Source organism: Hemiscyllium ocellatum, chromosome 20 (genome assembly GCF_020745735.1).
Source record: "Hemiscyllium ocellatum isolate sHemOce1 chromosome 20, sHemOce1.pat.X.cur, whole genome shotgun sequence".
In the NCBI taxonomy this organism is placed as follows: domain Eukaryota; kingdom Metazoa; phylum Chordata; class Chondrichthyes; order Orectolobiformes; family Hemiscylliidae; genus Hemiscyllium; species Hemiscyllium ocellatum.
The window spans coordinates 56,445,557-56,464,369 of NC_083420.1; the positions used below are offsets into that span (position 1 = coordinate 56,445,557).

Sequence of the window (18,813 nt, forward strand, 5' to 3'; positions counted from 1 at the left end):
CACCCCACACACAGACACACACAACACACATTGACACACCCCACACACAGACACACACACCACACATTGACACACCCCACACACACACCACACATTGACACACCCCACACACAGACACACACACCACACATTGACACACGACACACACCACACATTGACACACGACACACACCACACATTGACACACCTCACACACAGACACACATAGCACACATTGACACACCCCACAAACAGACACACAAACCACACATTGACAGTCACACACTACACATTGACACACAGCACACACAGACACTGATACACCACACACAGACACTGACACACACACACACACACCACACATTGACATACCACACACACCACACATTGACACACCACACACAGACACACACACACCACACATTGACACACCACACAGACACACACACCACACATTGACACACCACACACACAGACACACACACCACACATTGACAGACCGCACACACAGACACACACACCACACATTGACACACCACACACACACACACCACACATTGACACACCACACACACACACACCACACATTGACAAACACACCACACATTGACACACCACACACGCACCACACATTGACACACACACACCACACATTGACACACACACCACACATTGACAGTCACACACAGAGACACACACCCCACACATTGACACACCCCACACACACACTGACACACCACACACACACACAGACACACCACACATTGACACACCCCACACAGAGACACACACACCAGACATTGACACACCCCACAAACAGACAGACACACACACCACACATTGACACACCACACACATAGACACCCCACACACAGACACAAACACACCACACATTGACACACCCCACACACAGACACAAACACACCACACATTGACACACCCCACACACACACTGACACACCACACACACAGACACACACAGACCACACACTGACACACACATCACACATTGACACACCACACACACAGACACACACACCACACACTGACACACCACACACACACACCACACACTGACACCCCACACACACTGACACCCCACACACAGACACTGACACACCACACACAGACACTGACACACGCCACACACCACACACACAGACACACACACACCACACATTGACACACCCCACACACAGACACACACACAGACACACACAGACCACACACTGACACACACATCACACATTGACACACCACACACACAGACACACACACCACACACTGACACACCACACACACACCACACACTGACACACACACCACACATTGACACACCTCACACACAGACACACACACCACACATTGACACACCTCACACACAGACACACACACCACACATTGACACACTCCACACACAGACACACAAACCACACACTGACAGTCACACACCACACACTGACACACCACACCACACACTGACACACCTCACACACTGACACACACCACACATTGACACACCTCACACACAGACACACATACCACACATTGACACACCCCACAAACAGACACACATACCACACATTGACACACCCCACAAACAGACACACAAACCACACATTGACAGTCACACCCCACACATTGACACACCCCACACACACACTGACACACCACACACACACACACACACTGACACACCACACATTGACACACCCCACACAGAGACACACACACCAGACATTGACACACCACACAAACAGACAGACACACACACCACACATTGACACACCACACACATAGACACCCCACACACAGACACACACAACACACATTGACACACCCCACACACAGACACACACACCACACATTGACACACCACACACACACCACACACTGACACACACACCACACATTGACACACCACACACTGACACACACACCACACATTGACACACACCACACACTGACAGTCATACACCACACATTGACACACCTCACACACAGACACACACACCACACATTGACACACCTCACACACAGACACACACACCACACATTGACACACCTCACACACAGACACACACACCACACATTGACACACTCCACACACTGACACACAAACCACACACTGACAGTCACACACCACACACTGACACACCACACCACACACTGACACACACCACACATTGACACACCTCACACACTGACACACATACCACACATTGACACACCCCACAAACAGACACACAAACCACACATTGACAGTCACACACCACACATTGACACACACCACACACAGACAGTAACACACCACACATTGACACACCCCACACACACACCACACATTGACACACCCCACACACAGACACACACACACACCACACATTGACACCCTCCACACACACACAGACACATACACACACCACACACACCACACATTGACACATGACACACACCACACATTGACACACGACACACACCACACACTGACACACGACACACACCGACACACACCACACACTGACACACACCACACACTGACAGTCACACACCACACATTGACACACACCACACACAGACAGTAACACACCACACATTGACACACCTCACACACAGACACACACACCACACATTGACACACCCCACACACAGACACAAACACACCACACATTGACACACCCCACACACACACTGACACACCACACACAGACACACACACCACACACACAGACACACACAGACCACACACTGACACACCACACACAGACACACACATCACACATTGACACACCACACACACAGACACACACACCACACACTGACACACCACACACACACACCACACACTGACACCCCACACACACTGACACACCACACACAGACACTGACACACCACACATTGACACACCACACACACAGACACACACACCACACATTGACACACCCCACACACAGACACACACAACACACATTGACACACCCCACACACAGACACACACAACACACATTGACACACCCCACACACAGACACACACACCACACATTGACACACCACACACACCACGCACTGACACACACACCACACATTGACACACCACACACTGACACACACACCACACATTGACACACACCACACACTGACAAACACCACACACTGACAGTCATACACCACACATTGACACACCACACACACACCACGCACTGACACACACACCACACATTGACACACCACACACTGACACACACACCACACATTGACACACACCACACACTGACAAACACCACACACTGACAGTCATACACCACACATTGACACACCTCACACACAGACACACACACCACACATTGACACACCTCACACACAGACACACACACCACACATTGACACACCCCACAAACAGACACACAAACCACACACTGACAGTCACACACCACACACTGACACACCACACCACACACTGACACACACCACACATTGACACACCTCACACACAGACACACACACACACCACACATTGACACCCTCCACACACACAGACACATACACACACCACACACACCACACATTGACACATGACACACACCACACATTGACACACACCACACACAGACAGTAACACACCACACATTGACACACCCCACACACACACCACACATTGACACACCCCACACACAGACACACACACACACCACACATTGACACCCTCCACACACACAGACACATACACACACCACACACACCACACATTGACACATGACACACACCACACATTGACACACGACACACACCACACACTGACACACGACACACACCACACACTGACACACACCACACACTGGCAGTCACACACCACACATTGACACACACCACACACAGACAGTAACACACCACACATTGACACACCTCACACACAGACAGTAACACACCACACATTGACACACCTCACACACAGACACACACACCACACATTGACACACCCCACACACAGACACACACACCACACATTGACACACCCCACACACAGTCACACACACCACACATTGACACACCCCACACACAGACACACACACCACACATTGACACACCCCACACACAGTCACACACACCACACATTGACACACCCCACACACACACCACACATTGACACACCCCACACACAGACACACAGACACACACCACACATTGACACCCTCCACACACACAGACACATACACACACCACACACACCACACATTGACACACCACACACACCACACATTGACACACCACCCACACACACCACACATTGACACACCACCCACACCACACATTGACACACCACCCACACACACCACACATTGACACACACACACCACACATTGACACACACACACCACACACTGACACACACACACCACACACTGACACACACACACCACACACTGACACACACCACACACTGACACACACCACACACTGACACACACCACACACTGACAGTCACACACCACACATTGACACACATCACACACAGTCACACATACCACACATTGACACACCCCACACACAGACACACACACCACACATTGACACACCCCACACACACACCACACATTGACACACCCCACACACACACCACACATTGACACAACACAGATACACACCACACACTGGCATACACACACCACACATTGACAGACACCCCACACACCCACACCACACATTGACACACCACACACACACCACACACTGACACACCACACACACACCACACACTGACACACACCACACCACACCACACACCACACCACACACTGACACACACTACACACCACACCACACACTGACACACACTACACACACACACTTACACAACACACTCACACACCACACACTGACACATCAGACACACCACACACTGACACATCAGACACACACCACACACTGGCACATCACAAACACACACCAGACATTGACACACCACACACACAGACACAAACACATCAAACATTGACAGTCACACACCACATATTGACACACACACACCACACATTGACACACCACACACACACACCACACATTGACACACCACACACACACACCACACATTGACACACACAGACACACACCACACGCTGACACACACAGACACACACCACACGCCGACACACACACACACCACACAGACACACACACCACACATTGACACACCACACACACACACCACACATTGACACACACACACCACACACTGACACACACCACACACTGACACACACCACACACTGACAGTCACACACCACACATTGACACACACACCACACACTGACACACACCACACACTGACACACACCACACACTGACAGTCACACACCACACACTGACAGTCACACACCACACATTGACACACATCACACACAGACACACACACCACACACTGACAGTCACACACCACACATTGACACACCACACACACAGACACACACACCACACATTGACACACCTCACACACAGACACACACACCTCACACACAGACACACACACCACACATTGACACACCTCACACACAGACACACACACCACACATTGACACCCTCCACACACAAACACACACACCACACACAGACACACACACTCCACACATTGACACACCCCACACACACACCATACATTGACACACCACAGATACACACCACACACTGGCATACACACACCACACATTGACAGGCACCCCACACACACCCACACCACACACACACCACACATTGACACACCACACATTGACAGTCACACACCACACACTGACACACACCACACCACACACTGACACACACTTACACAACACACTCACACACCACACACTGACACATCAGACACACCACACACTGACACATCACAAACACACACCAGACATTGACACACCACACACACAGACACAAACACATCAAACATTGACAGTCACACACCACATATTGACACACACCACACCACACATTGACACACCACACACACACACCACACACTGACACACACAGACACACACCACACATTGACACACCCCACACGCCGACACACACACACACACCACACATTGGCACACCACACACACAGACACAAACACCACATCTTGACACACACACATCAATGTGTCAAATGAGATGGCTTGCCTGCAAAAGAGCAAATCTCTTGCCTTCGATTTCTTTGCTGTGAAGCCATGGGCTTCAGTCTTTCACTGGATCCCACTGACTGGACTGAACACGCTGAAGCCTACTGGCCTAGGGAGCTAAGAAGCAGTGTTGCTCCCTAACCTGGCAGACTGGCTCCCACAGCAGGATTTCCAGCCAAGCTGGGTCTAGTGTGGTGGGGAGACGGGAGACAGCAACAGGAGGAGGAGGGGTGCACACACACAGCCTGGCTCCCTCCTGGCTTTGGGACAACCTCAGTTAACCATGAAGAGAGGCAGAAACGTTAGACCTCACTTCCTGCTGCCTCCACCTGCTGCTGCTGTGACCCCCCCCACTGGAATTGCAGGTTAAAAAGATACAAAGAAGATAATACTGGTGCAATGCCACTTACTGGTCAAACTATGTGGGGTTCGGAAGAGATCTGCCAGGATTGGAGGGTTTCAGCGATAAGGAGAGGCTGGGAAGTTTTCCCCCTGGAGCATCGGAGGCTGAGGGCTGACCTTATAGAGGTTTATAAGTCAGGAGGGGTGTGGATAATGTGAGTAGTTAAGGTCTTTTCCCCAGGGTAGGGGAGTCCAAAACTAGAGGGCACAGGTTTAAGATGAGAGGGGATTGATATAGCAGGGTCCCGAGGGACAATTTCTTGCGCAGAGGGTGGTGTGTGTATGGAACAAGCTGCCGGAGGAGGCTGGTACAATTACAACATCTAAAAGAAGGATTTAAAACATCCTGCAGAAGGGCTTATTCCCGAAATGTCGAATCTCCTGCTCCTTGGATGCTCCCTGACCTGCTGCGCTTTTCCAGCGACACGTTTATAAACTACAACATTTAAAAGACAGGTGCACAGATCGGAAAGTTTGGGAGGGGTATTGGCTAAGTTTAGTTGGAACACCCCAGTCAGAATGGACAAGGGTTTGTTTACTATGACTCTAAGCACAATTCAATGAGAGTTAAATTGCCCGTAGTAATCTAGGGGAGGGGAACGGGTCTGGGTGGGTCACTGTTCAGTGTGCTCAACTAATCCAAACACTAGAGTGCAAAAGTCTCTTAGCTTTGGTCACCCACCTGCCAGCTGGGGTCAGCGTGCTTATAGTAGCAGAAGTTGTCAGTGATCCAGTTGTAAATAGCAGACAAGGTGATCTTACTCTTGTTGCTGGCCTGCATGGCCATGCAGATGAGCGTGGCGTAGGAGTATGGCGGCTTGACGTGCGGGTTCGTCTTGTAGTCCACATCCTCCGCCGGGCTCTGGGCAGGAGGCTGAGCCTGGATCAGGGTCTTGGTGCCAGTCACTGCCGAGGTGGGCTTGCCCAGCCCGGTGGGCATACCGCTGGAAGCGGTGTCGCCAGCTGGGGGGGAGGCAGGGGAGTCCGAGCTGGACGCGTGGTGCTGCTGCTGCTGCCTGCAGTGGTGCTGGGCACCTCCAGCAGGTTTCTCCAGGTTGGCACTGAGGATAGAGAAGTCCTGCAGCCACTGCAGGCTGGTCAGGCTGTCATCCAGGTTGACTGCCCCGCTCACATTGTCCTCATCCTCCGGGTGCAGCATCATCCAGTTCTCCTTGAACTTGGTGGCGATTTCCGGGGAGGTCAGAACAGGCATCCTCTCTCGGTCAAGCCTCGGAGACACCAACTCTTCCCCCAGCCCAGCCCACCCCCCGACAGAGAAACCCCTCGCCCTCAACTTGCAGCCGCTGAATTGAAAGTTTCTTGGCGAGACTGTGGTATGGGGGGGGGGGGGGGGGGGTAGGAAAACACAAAAAAAGAGAAATGCAGAATTACAAACAACGCTGAATGCAAAAACGCCGCCTTTTTTTTTACAACAAATAAGAGTTTGTTTTTTTTTCTTTGCAAAAACTGCTCAACTTTTGCAATGAGAGGGGACCCAGGCAACAGGACAGATCCTCCCGGTTGCAAATAGACTCAACCTGACCCCCACCCCACACAAAAACATGCAAGGTTGCAGCGGGAGAGGAAAAGGGGGGGAATTAAATGAAACCCATTAACCTTGCACTGCCTTTGACCTCCCCCCCCCCAATATTCCGAATAACTCTCTAACCGCTGCAGCATCGCTGGTCCCTCTCCCCTATCTCTCTGCTGCCTGTTGCGCTTCACACCGCTCTCTCACCTGACGCTCTGAGGAAATCCTGGAGAATACAGTAACTCCCCCCACCCACCCTCCCACTGAGAGACAAAGCTCCGTTTTATTCAGCTCTCAGACACACTCCTGTAGCCCTGGGGGGAAGCTGGAACCGAACCGGGCTCCTGCAACACCCTGGGAATGCGTGCGGCTCCTCAGCGCTGGCTTCACGTCTCAGCCGCTGTGTGCAGGCTGGGCTGGGCAAGGCGCGACTGATGCCTTCATTGCCAACTTCCCCCACAGCCCCAGCCACCCCCCCCTCCCTCTCAGCGACTTGGTCTCCTTTAAACAGATCCCGAGCAGCTGATTGGGCGCCCGTTTCCACGTCTCACCTTTCACTGCTCTCCCAATGAGGAGGCAGGGAGCAAGCAACTCCAGAGAGAGTCGCCAAATTACAAAGCACAGCCCCCTGTCCCCCTCCCTCAGACACACACAGCCCCCTGTACATCTCCCTCAGACACACACACACACAGCCCCCCAATCCCTCTCCCTCAGACACACACAGCCCCCTGTACATCTCCCTCAGACACACACACACACAGCCCCCCAATCCCTCTCCCTCAGACACACACAGCCCCCTGTACATCTCCCTCAGACACACACACACACAGCCCCCCAATCCCTCTCCCTCTTACACACACAGCCCCCTGTACATCTCCCTCAGACACACACAGCCCCCTGTCCCTCTCCCCCTCTCTCACTCACTCACACACACACACACACACACACACAACCCCGGTCCCACTCCCTCACACTCATGCACAGCCCCCTGTCCCTCTCCCTCACACACACACACACACAGAGCCCCTGTCCCTCTCCCTCTCCCTCACACACACACACACAGCCCCCTGTCCCTCTCCCTCACACACACACACACAGCCCCCTGTCCCTCTCCCTCACACACACACACACACACAGAGCCCCTGTCCCTCTCCCTCTCCCTCACACACACACACACACACAGCCCCCTGTCCCTCTCCCTCACACACACACACACAGCCCCCTGTCCCTCTCCCTCACACACACACACACACAGAGCCCCTGTCCCTCTCTCTCTCCCTCACACACACACACACACACACACAGCCCCCTGTCCCTCTCCCTCACACACACACACACAGCCCCCTGTCCCTCTCCCTCACACAGTACATTACAAATCTCACAATCAACAGGACATTGGGAGACGTCCCATCTCAATTCAATTCGTGTCAGAGACCGCAGCAAAGTTTGTGGTTTTAAGAAACATCGAATCCCTACAGTGTGGAAACGGCCCCCTTGGACCAACAAGTCCACACCAGCCCATGAAGAGTACCCCACCTAGACCCATTCCCCTACCCTATTACTCTACATTTACCCCTGACTATTGCGTCTAACCTACACATCCCTAACGCTATGGGTAATTTAGCACGGCCAATTCACCTAACCTGGGAGGAAACCAGAGCACCAGGAGGAAACCTATGCAGACACGGGGAGAATGTGCAAACTTCACACAGACAGTCGCTGGAGGCTGGAATCGAACCCGGGTCCCTGGCGCTGTGAGGCAGCAGTGCTACCCACTGAGCCACCGTGCCGCCCGACATAATAATCTTCCAGTCCTGGGACATCCTTCAGCTGAGCATCGGAGCAGGTACTTTGAGACTGCTCCCCTACTCAAGATTATCATGGCTGCTCATCCAACTTTTTATTTATTCACAGGATGAGGGTGTCTCGATCTAGGTCAGCATTTATTGCCCATCCCTAATTGCCCGGGGGGCAGTTAATTGTCAACCCCAGTGCTGTGGGTCTGGAGTCACATGTAGGCCAGACCAGGTGAGGATGGCAGGTTCCTTCCCTAAACAGCATCAGTGAACCAGGTGGGGGTTTTCACCCCTAAACAATCACTTCATGATCATCAGCAGATGCTTAACTCCAGATTTTTGATTGAATTCAAACTACACTGGGTGCTGGGTTTCGGATCCGAGTCCCTGGAACGTCTCTGGACCAGCAGTCTAGTGATAATACTACTAGGGACATTTCCTCCCCCATAAATCAGTCCCTGATTCCTCCCCCCCCCCCCCCCCCCACCCCGATACCTTTTGATCCCTTTAGCCCGAAGAACATCTTCTTGAAAACATTCAAATTTTTTGGCCTCAACTGTTTTTTTCAGGCAGAGAATTCCACAGGCTCCCCACTCTCTGCGTGAAAACATTTACCCTGATCCCAGTTCTAATAGCACAACTTGCATCCTTAGACTCTGACCTGCTGGGATTTAGACTCCTCATTGATCAAGAATTTTCTATCTAGCCCTGTTAGAATTATATATAGGTTTCTGCTAGATCCTCTCTCGTTCTTCTATGAAGCCCAGTGAATATAATCCTAGTCAATCCAGCCTCTCTTCATAACCTGCCTTCCTGACCTGCTCTGGTCTTTGAGTGACTCAGAGCTGACTCTTAGCTGCCCTCTGCTGGCAACTAGGTACTGACTTTGTCCCTACAATGCCCATTAAATGCATAAAGAAATGGAGAAGGCCCCCCTAAAACCAATGAACTGACCACTCCATTACACACGAGCAGCCAACCGATCTGTTTTTAACACATGTTCCAGGTCAGAGTGCTCCCAACCTAATGTACAATACCCGCCAGCTATCCATGGTATCCCTTCCCACCTACAGATGTCTAGCCAAATGCCAAACATGTTAAAAACCATTCCCAAACCATTACCCATCAATCCATGCATCATAGTCAAATTTCCCAAAATTCCCAGGCCACAGACTAAGGATACAGGGCTGGCCATTTCAGACTGAGATGAAAAGGAATGTCTTCACCCAGAGAGTGGGGAACCTGTGGATCGAGGCCTAAACATTGACTGTTTTCAAAAAGGACTCAGATATCGGGCTAAAGGGATCAAAGTGTTATGGGGTAAAAGTGGGAACACAGGACTGAGTTGAATGATCAGCATAGTAGCTGATGGCCTCCTCCTGCTGCTATAGTTATGTTTCTATGTTAACCAATTGGTTACTTAAGGATTTGTTATTCTGGTGGGATTACTCATTGATGTAGGTCCGAGGATAAAGACCTGACTTGGATCTTACCTTCTTGAGGAAGAATATGAACAGGACAGACTCCTTGGAGATTTGACACAATCAAAATGAAATCCCATTTTATATTTGAAACCTCTTCCAGCCCAGAAAGGCACAAGTGAGACCTGCATTTCCCAGATGCCAGGTACGGTTAAAATGTGACACCAGGAATATAGGCCTCGTAACATAACTGACATCCAGCTCTAATCTAACACAGCAGTGAAATTAATCTCAAATGAAAGAGAATTTGTTTTCATTTTGAATAAAATTTCATAATGCAATAAAAATAAATGGAATGTGCTGGAATCCTAAGATAATATGGAAATTACACAAAATTTTAAACTTTTATTAAAGTTGTTTCAGAGATTTGAAGGATTTTGGATTTCTCTTCATTTTACAGATTTCTCTACTTATTTATATGACACTTTTCGATGTTTAAATGAGCAAGTCAGCTCACAATATTTCAAACAAAATATTAAGATACCAGCAAGCCACTTATTTTTCCGCTATTAATTCTGCCCAGAGGTCATCAAAGTGACAAGCTGCTGAAAACAAGGGTGGTTTTAAACGGGAGTAAAGGGTCAGTTGAAGGGGCTGTGAAATGGACCTTTTTTGTTGTGTGGGGAAATGTTAAAAACTTCACGTGATGGAACAGTCATCAAAATGGCACATGTAATCAACTGAAAAAGTGCAGAAATTATTTCACAAAAATAGTCACGTGCTGTTTGAGAGCAAACAAAAGGGTGATAGAAAGCTTTCATCTATTTTTCTGGAAACGTTTGAAGTTTATATTAGATTAATCAATTTCACTTTTCAATAAGTGTGTCTAGAACATGTCACAATGTTTTGTTGCTGTAGTTGTCACCCTCTGGTGCAGGAACTGTAACGCTGACTATGCTGCCACCTTCTGGGAACAATATGTAACATCGAGACATTTATCAAACATGTGAATTTTACTCCGGCTGATGGAATCCTGAGGGCTGGAGAATTAAAATTATCCTTGACAAGCTATCATCTCCTCCATCCCCTCATCATATAATCCCCTGGATTCATTTCGCAAGGGTTTCCCTGAAGATATTTTTAACAAACTTGTCACATCTCCAAAGAAGGTAGGACTTGAACACAGAGGTAGGGATATTACCATAACATCCCAAGGGTCCTGAGGGCTTCAAACTGGGCTGTTGGTGGAGCAGCTAAACCACATCAATCTGCATTTTTAACTGAACCCTGAGCATAGCCGACACTGCAGAAGATCGGGATCCAAAAAGACGTGAACAAATCGGCTTTCCTTTCTCTGCAGGGCCCAAGTCGAGGGCTCCATATGGATAAGGAACATCCCAGCACTCACACCTGACACCCCGCGCCCTTTCCCAGCATGTACTCGTGCGGATCCTGACCAAGTGCCAACATGACCTTCCTGCAGCTCAGCTGCCTCTTACCGCCCCAGGAATGGGCAGGGAATCAATGGTCTTACACTGCAGTTTTGCCAAATCTATTTAGGCCAAAGTTTTAGTCAAATGTTTGTGCAATTATTTGGTCTGTTCACCACCTCCGGTCACCCTTGTGCCTTTTGATCGTCCCTTTTCGCACTTTAGGGTCATACAGATGTACAGCATGGAAACAGACCCTTCGTCCAACCCATCCATGCCGACCAGATATCCCATTCCAATCTAGTCCCACCTGCCAGCACCCAGCCCATATCCCTCCAAACCCTTCCTATTCATATACCCATCCAAATGCCTTTTCAATGCTGTAATTTTACCAGCCTCCAGCACTTCCTCTGTCAACAGGCAGGAGGCTGGGAGAACACAGCAAGGCCGGGCAGCATCAGGAGATGGAGAAGTCGATGCTTCGGGTGCAAGCCTGAGAACATAGAACATAGCAAAGTACAGCACAGAACAGGCCCTTTGGCTCACCATGTTGTGCCGAGGTTAATCCTAACGTAAAATATAGTAACTTTACCTACGCACCCCTCAACTCACTGTTATCCATGTGCATGTCCAGCAGTCACTTTAATGTCCCCAATGACTCTGCTTCCACCACCACCACAGCTGGCAACGCATTCCAATCATTCACAACTCTCTGCCTAAAGAACCTATCTCTGGCGTTTCCTTTATACCTTCCTCCTAATATCTTCAAACTATGACCCCTCGTACCAGTCAATCCTGCCCTGGGGAAAAGTCTCTGGCTATTGACTCTTTCTATTCCTCTCATTACCTTGTACACCCTCGATCAGGTCTCCTCTCTTCCTCCTCTCCAGAGAGAAAAGTCTGAGCTTATTCAACCTTTCTTCATAAGGCAAGCCCTCCAGTCCAGGCAGCATCCTCTCCAAAGCCTCTATCTTTCCTATAGTAGGGCAACAACATTCCAAGTGTGGTCTCACCAGGGACTTGTAGAGCTGCAGCAAAACCTTGCGGCTCTTAAACTCGATCCCCCTGTCAGCGAAAGCCAAAACACCACATGCTATCTTAACAACCCTATCCACTTGGGTGGCAAATTTGAGGGATGTGTACTTGAACACCCAGATTCCTCTGTTCCTCCACACCGCCAAGAATCCTGCCTTTAATCCTATATTCAGCATTCGAGTTTGACCTTCCAAACTGCATCACTACACATTTATCCAGGTTGAATTCCATCTGCTATTTCTCAGCCCAGCTCTGCAGCCTGCAGTAGCCCTCAATACTATCGATGACACCTCCAACCTTTGTGTCGTCTGCAAATTTATTAACCCACCCCTCAACTTCCTCGTCCAAGTCATTTATAAAAACTACAAAGAGCAGAGGCCCAGGAGCAGAGCCCTGCGGGACCCCACTCGTCACTGACCTCCAGGCAGAATACATTCCATCTACAACCACTCTCTGCCTTCAGTCAGCCAGCCAATTCTGAATCCAGATAACCAAATCTCCCTGTATCCCATACTTCCTGACTTTGTGAATGAGCCTACCATGGGGAACCTTATCAAATGCCTTGCTGAAGTCCATATACACCACATCCACTGCTCGACCGTCGTCAACCTGTCTTGTCACCTCCTCAAAGAACTCAATAAGCCCCTCACTAAGCCATGCTGACTGCCTTTAATCATGCTTTATCTTGCCAAATAGTCATAAATCCTATCCCTCAGAATTCTTTCCAAAGCTTTGCTGACCACAGATACAAGACTGACTGCTCTGTAATTGCCAGGGATTTCCCTAGTCCCCTTCTTGAAAAGGGGAACAATATTCGCCTCTTACCAATCCTCAGGTATGACTCCCGTGGACAGTGAGGAGGCAAATATCCTCGCCAGCGGCTTAGCAACCTCCTTTCTCACTTCCCGGAGCAGCCTAGGATAAATCTGGTCTGGCCCTAGGGACTTATCGATCTTAATATTTCCCAAACATTCCAGCACATAAACTTCATCAATCTTGATCTGGTCAAGCCCCTCACTAAGCCATGCTGACTGCCTTTAATCATGCTTTATCTTGCCAAATAGTCATAAATCCTATCCCTCAGAATTCTTTCCAAAGCTTTGCTGACCACAGATACAAGATACCAGCTCCTCAAAATTTTCATTTACAACAAGTTCTCTTTCCTTGGTGAAAACGGAAGCAAAAAACTCATTTAGGGCTTCCCCTATCTGCTCAGACTCCACACACAAGTTCCCCCCACTATCCCTGATCATTGTCTTATTCCTTACGTATGAGTAAAATGCCTTTGGTTTCTCCTTAACCCTTCTTGCCAAGCCTTTTTCATGCCCCCTTCTGGCTCTCCCCAGTCCATTTCTGAGCTCCTTTCTCACAAGCCTGTAATCCTCTAAAGCTGTGCTAGATCCTTGCTCCCTCCACCTTACGTAAGCTGCCTTCTTCCTTTTGATGAGAAGTTCCTCTGTTCTTGTTATCCAAGGTTCCTTAACTTTACCCCTTCTTACCTGTCCCAGAGGAACAAATTTGTGCATCATTCGCAACAACTGCTCCTTAGTCTCCATATGTCTGCTGTGCCCTTTATGTGGAACAATTGCTCCCAATCTGTACTTCCCAATTCCTGTCTGATAGCATCATAATTTCCTTTTCCCCAATGAAATATCTTCCCTCGGTAACTGCTCCTTTCACTCTCCAAGTCTGTGCTAAATGTGAGGCAGTTGTGATCACTTTCACCAAAATGCACTCCCACGGCAAGATCTGCCATCTGCAGATCACCAAATCCAAAATGGCCTCTCCCTCATTGGTCTGTCTACATACTGAGTAAGGAACTCCTCCTGAACGCACCTGACAAAAACAGCCCCATCCAAACCATCTGCACTTATGACGTTCCAGTCGATATTAGGAAAGTTGAAATCACCCATAACAACAACTCCGCTACTTCTGCATTTTTCCAGAATCTGTCCGCCTATGAGATCTTCAATCTCTCTACTGCTATTAGGTGGTCTGTGGAAAACCCCCAATCGGTGGCTGTTCCTTTGCTGTTCCTAACTTTCACCGATACTGAATCAGTGGACAAACCTTCCTCAATAACCTTGGTTTCTCTAGCTGTGATGCACTCTCTGATTAGCAATGCTACACCCCCTCCTCCTTTTCCACCCACCCTGTTCTTTTTAAACGTTCTAAACCCTGGAACATCAACCATTCCTGCCCCATGAAACCCACCTCTCCGCTGTGGCCACAACATCGTAGCCCCAAGTACTGATCCCTGCTCGAAGTTTGTCACTCTTATTTTGGACACTCCTTACACTTTAACCAATCCCTTTGTTTCATCGCGTGAGAAACCTTCCTGTTAGATTCAGTACATCCTGTCACTGCCCCGTCTGCAACTGACCCCCTCTCAGACATGTGGCTCTGATTCCCACCCCTCTGCCAAACTAGTTTAAATCCTCCTGAATCACACGAGCAAATCTCCCACCAGGACATTTGTGCCCCTCCAATTCAGGTGTAACCTGTCCTTCATGTACAGGTCCCACCTTCCCCAGAAGGTATCCCAATGGTCTAGGTATCTGAAGCCCTCCCTCCTGCACCAGCCTCGCAGCCATGTGTTAAGCTGCATTTGCTGACTGTTCCTCACCTCACAATCTCGTAGCACCGGTAGCAAACTTGAGATCACTATTCTACTTGTTTGCTCTTCAGCTTCCAACCTAACTCTCTGTTAGTCACTGTTCAGATCCTCAACCCCTTTCCTGGCTTTATCATTGGTGCCAATGTGTACCACAATTTCTGGCTGCTCCCCCTCCCCCATCAGAAACCTGTAAACTCGATCGGTGACATCCTGGACCTTGGCAGCTTCTTCAGGACTAGCTATTTTGGAGTCCAGCGTCTGCAGTTTCTTTTGTCTCCACCACTCTGACAGTTCATTCCAGAAACGCACCACCCTTTGCATGATAAAGTTACCCCTTAGGTCCCTTGTAAACTTTAGGCAGTTGATATTAATTTAGATTGTTTAGTTCTAGTTTGTATTTATTCCATGGTTTGTTGGTTATTGCAGGGATTTAAGGGAAGAAATAACATTTCGAACAAAATCAAGAATTAATCACTGGACATCAACCTGAATGTGGAGCTTTACTGAAGAGATTCTACATAATTATATGTTTTGACACAGTCACTCATGGGGACAAACAATAGTCTTGCAGAGAAGAGAGATATGTTGCTGAAGCCTTTCATTGTGTGCATTCATCAGGACAAGTGCAAGAAATTCCAAACCATCACAACTATTTCAACCGCAGGAGAATAGGATGCTGATTGGTTGGCAAATTGATTCTGATTGGTTGAGGTGTTGCTGTGCGAAAAGCAATGGGAAACAAAAGCACCTGGTCCTTCCCAGTCGTTTGAAAAGGCCAGTGTCGACTGGGCCCAGGGCAGGATCTGCAGCTCATCTGGAATTGCAGAGCCAGTATATCACCGTCCCACATGTGGCTTCAGAGACAAAGGGCACTCCATGTCCGCGCAAGGAAGAAGCATAATGTTGGCATGTGGAACTGCACAGAGAGAGTGGGAATGTGGGCTAGGGACTCGAGACATGCAGTAGGGGAGAGTGAGGGCGGGGGAGGGGAGAGTGAGGGGCGGGAAAGTGAGGGACGGGGAGGAGGGGGAAAGTGAGGGATGGGGAGGAGGGGAGGAGAGTGAGGGACGGGGAGGAGGGAGGAGAGTGAGGGTCAGGGAGGAGGGGGAAAGAGAGGGACGGGGAGGAAGGGAGGAGAGTGAGGGATGGGGAGGAAGGAAGGGAAGTGAGGGATGGGGAGGAGGGAGGAGAGTGAGGGACGGGGAGGAGGGAGGAGAGTGAAGGTTAGGGAGGAGGGAGGATAGTGAGGGACAGGGAGGAGGGGGGGAGCAAGGGACAGGAAGGAAGGGGAGAATGAGGGACAGGGGAATGAGTGACAGAGAGGAGGGGACAGTGAGGGACGGGAAGCAGGGGGAGTAAGGGACATGAGAGAGGAAGGGGGAAGTGAGGGATGTGGGAGAGGGAGTGCGGAGAGAGGGACGGGGAGGAGGGCGAGCGAGTGACATGCTGTGGGGAGGAGAGGGAGTGAGGGACATGGGAAATGGAGGAGGAGGCGTGAGGGACTTGGGAACGGGAGGAGGGGGAGTGAGGGATGTGGGATGGGGAGCGGTAGTGTGGGACATGGGATGGGGAGGAGGATAGGGCTAGCTGAGGAATGAGGAAGGATCCTGCCCCTTCACAGTCTTGTAAATCTGCATTCGGGAATGGCAGTAGCATAGAGCACACGGACTGGTGTCAGCAAACATCACTTTTTTCAAACAGTGCAAGGTGTGGACATGTTCTTTTCACACACAATGGGGATCTCTGTCACTTGCAGCAAACATAAATGAGTGTCATTCTGAGTTTGGGTGAGGATCTGAAGGGGATTGTTAGTGTAGCTAGCAGATAGACCCAAATGTTTTGCCCAGTTAAAGAATCGAACAGGAAACATTTTGATTTGGTTCGTTTGAAGTGTGTATTCTGCCCCATGACAATCAGAGGAACATGCTGTTCGAAACAATCAACCCAACACTGGGACTGATGGCCTACATCCCACCAGCTCCGAAACCCAAGCACCACATTGCTCAGTTATGGGGTAGATGGTGCTGACAGCAGCCTGTTAGTGGGAATTCCCACTTTCATTGTCACTGCAGTGTGAAACAGCTGCCTTAACCCATTGTTCAATGTTTGCCTTTCCACGATTATTTAAAGTGGACTGGGCACTTTTCAGATTCAAAAGAGATGGCCTTTAGTCTACTTGCGAGGTTGTTTGACATACAGGGCTCAGTGATTGATTCATTACAATAGCCGCTGGCCCACAGAATAGCCTTCACTGCCTGCTTTCCCGGTCAACAGCTTCAAGCTGAAAGCAGGGGTCATAATAAAGGAGTTGGCACTCGCTGCAGGAATCATTTCTTCAGCTTTCATAAATGACCCAAAATTGGTGCCTTCTGATCCCCAAGTCCTTTCCAATACTCTCCAATGTGCTCAGTCCAGAATATCTGAGACTTGGAGCAGTTCCATCCCTTCTCCTCTG

General features: G+C 49.6%; 1 protein-coding gene across 1 annotated transcript in view; it reads right to left on the minus strand.

Annotated features, from left to right (window-relative positions):
- The window catches only part of foxj1b (forkhead box J1b), a 111,917-nt gene extending 104,179 nt beyond the window's left edge, over window positions 1-7,738 (minus strand). Inside the window, exon 1 of the mRNA XM_060840377.1 lies at window positions 7,211-7,738. Within this exon, the coding sequence (XP_060696360.1) occupies window positions 7,211-7,690 (480 nt within the window). The 5' untranslated portion in view covers window positions 7,691-7,738. The remainder of the gene's footprint in view (window positions 1-7,210) is intronic.
- Window positions 7,739-18,813: the final 11,075 nt, after the last annotated feature.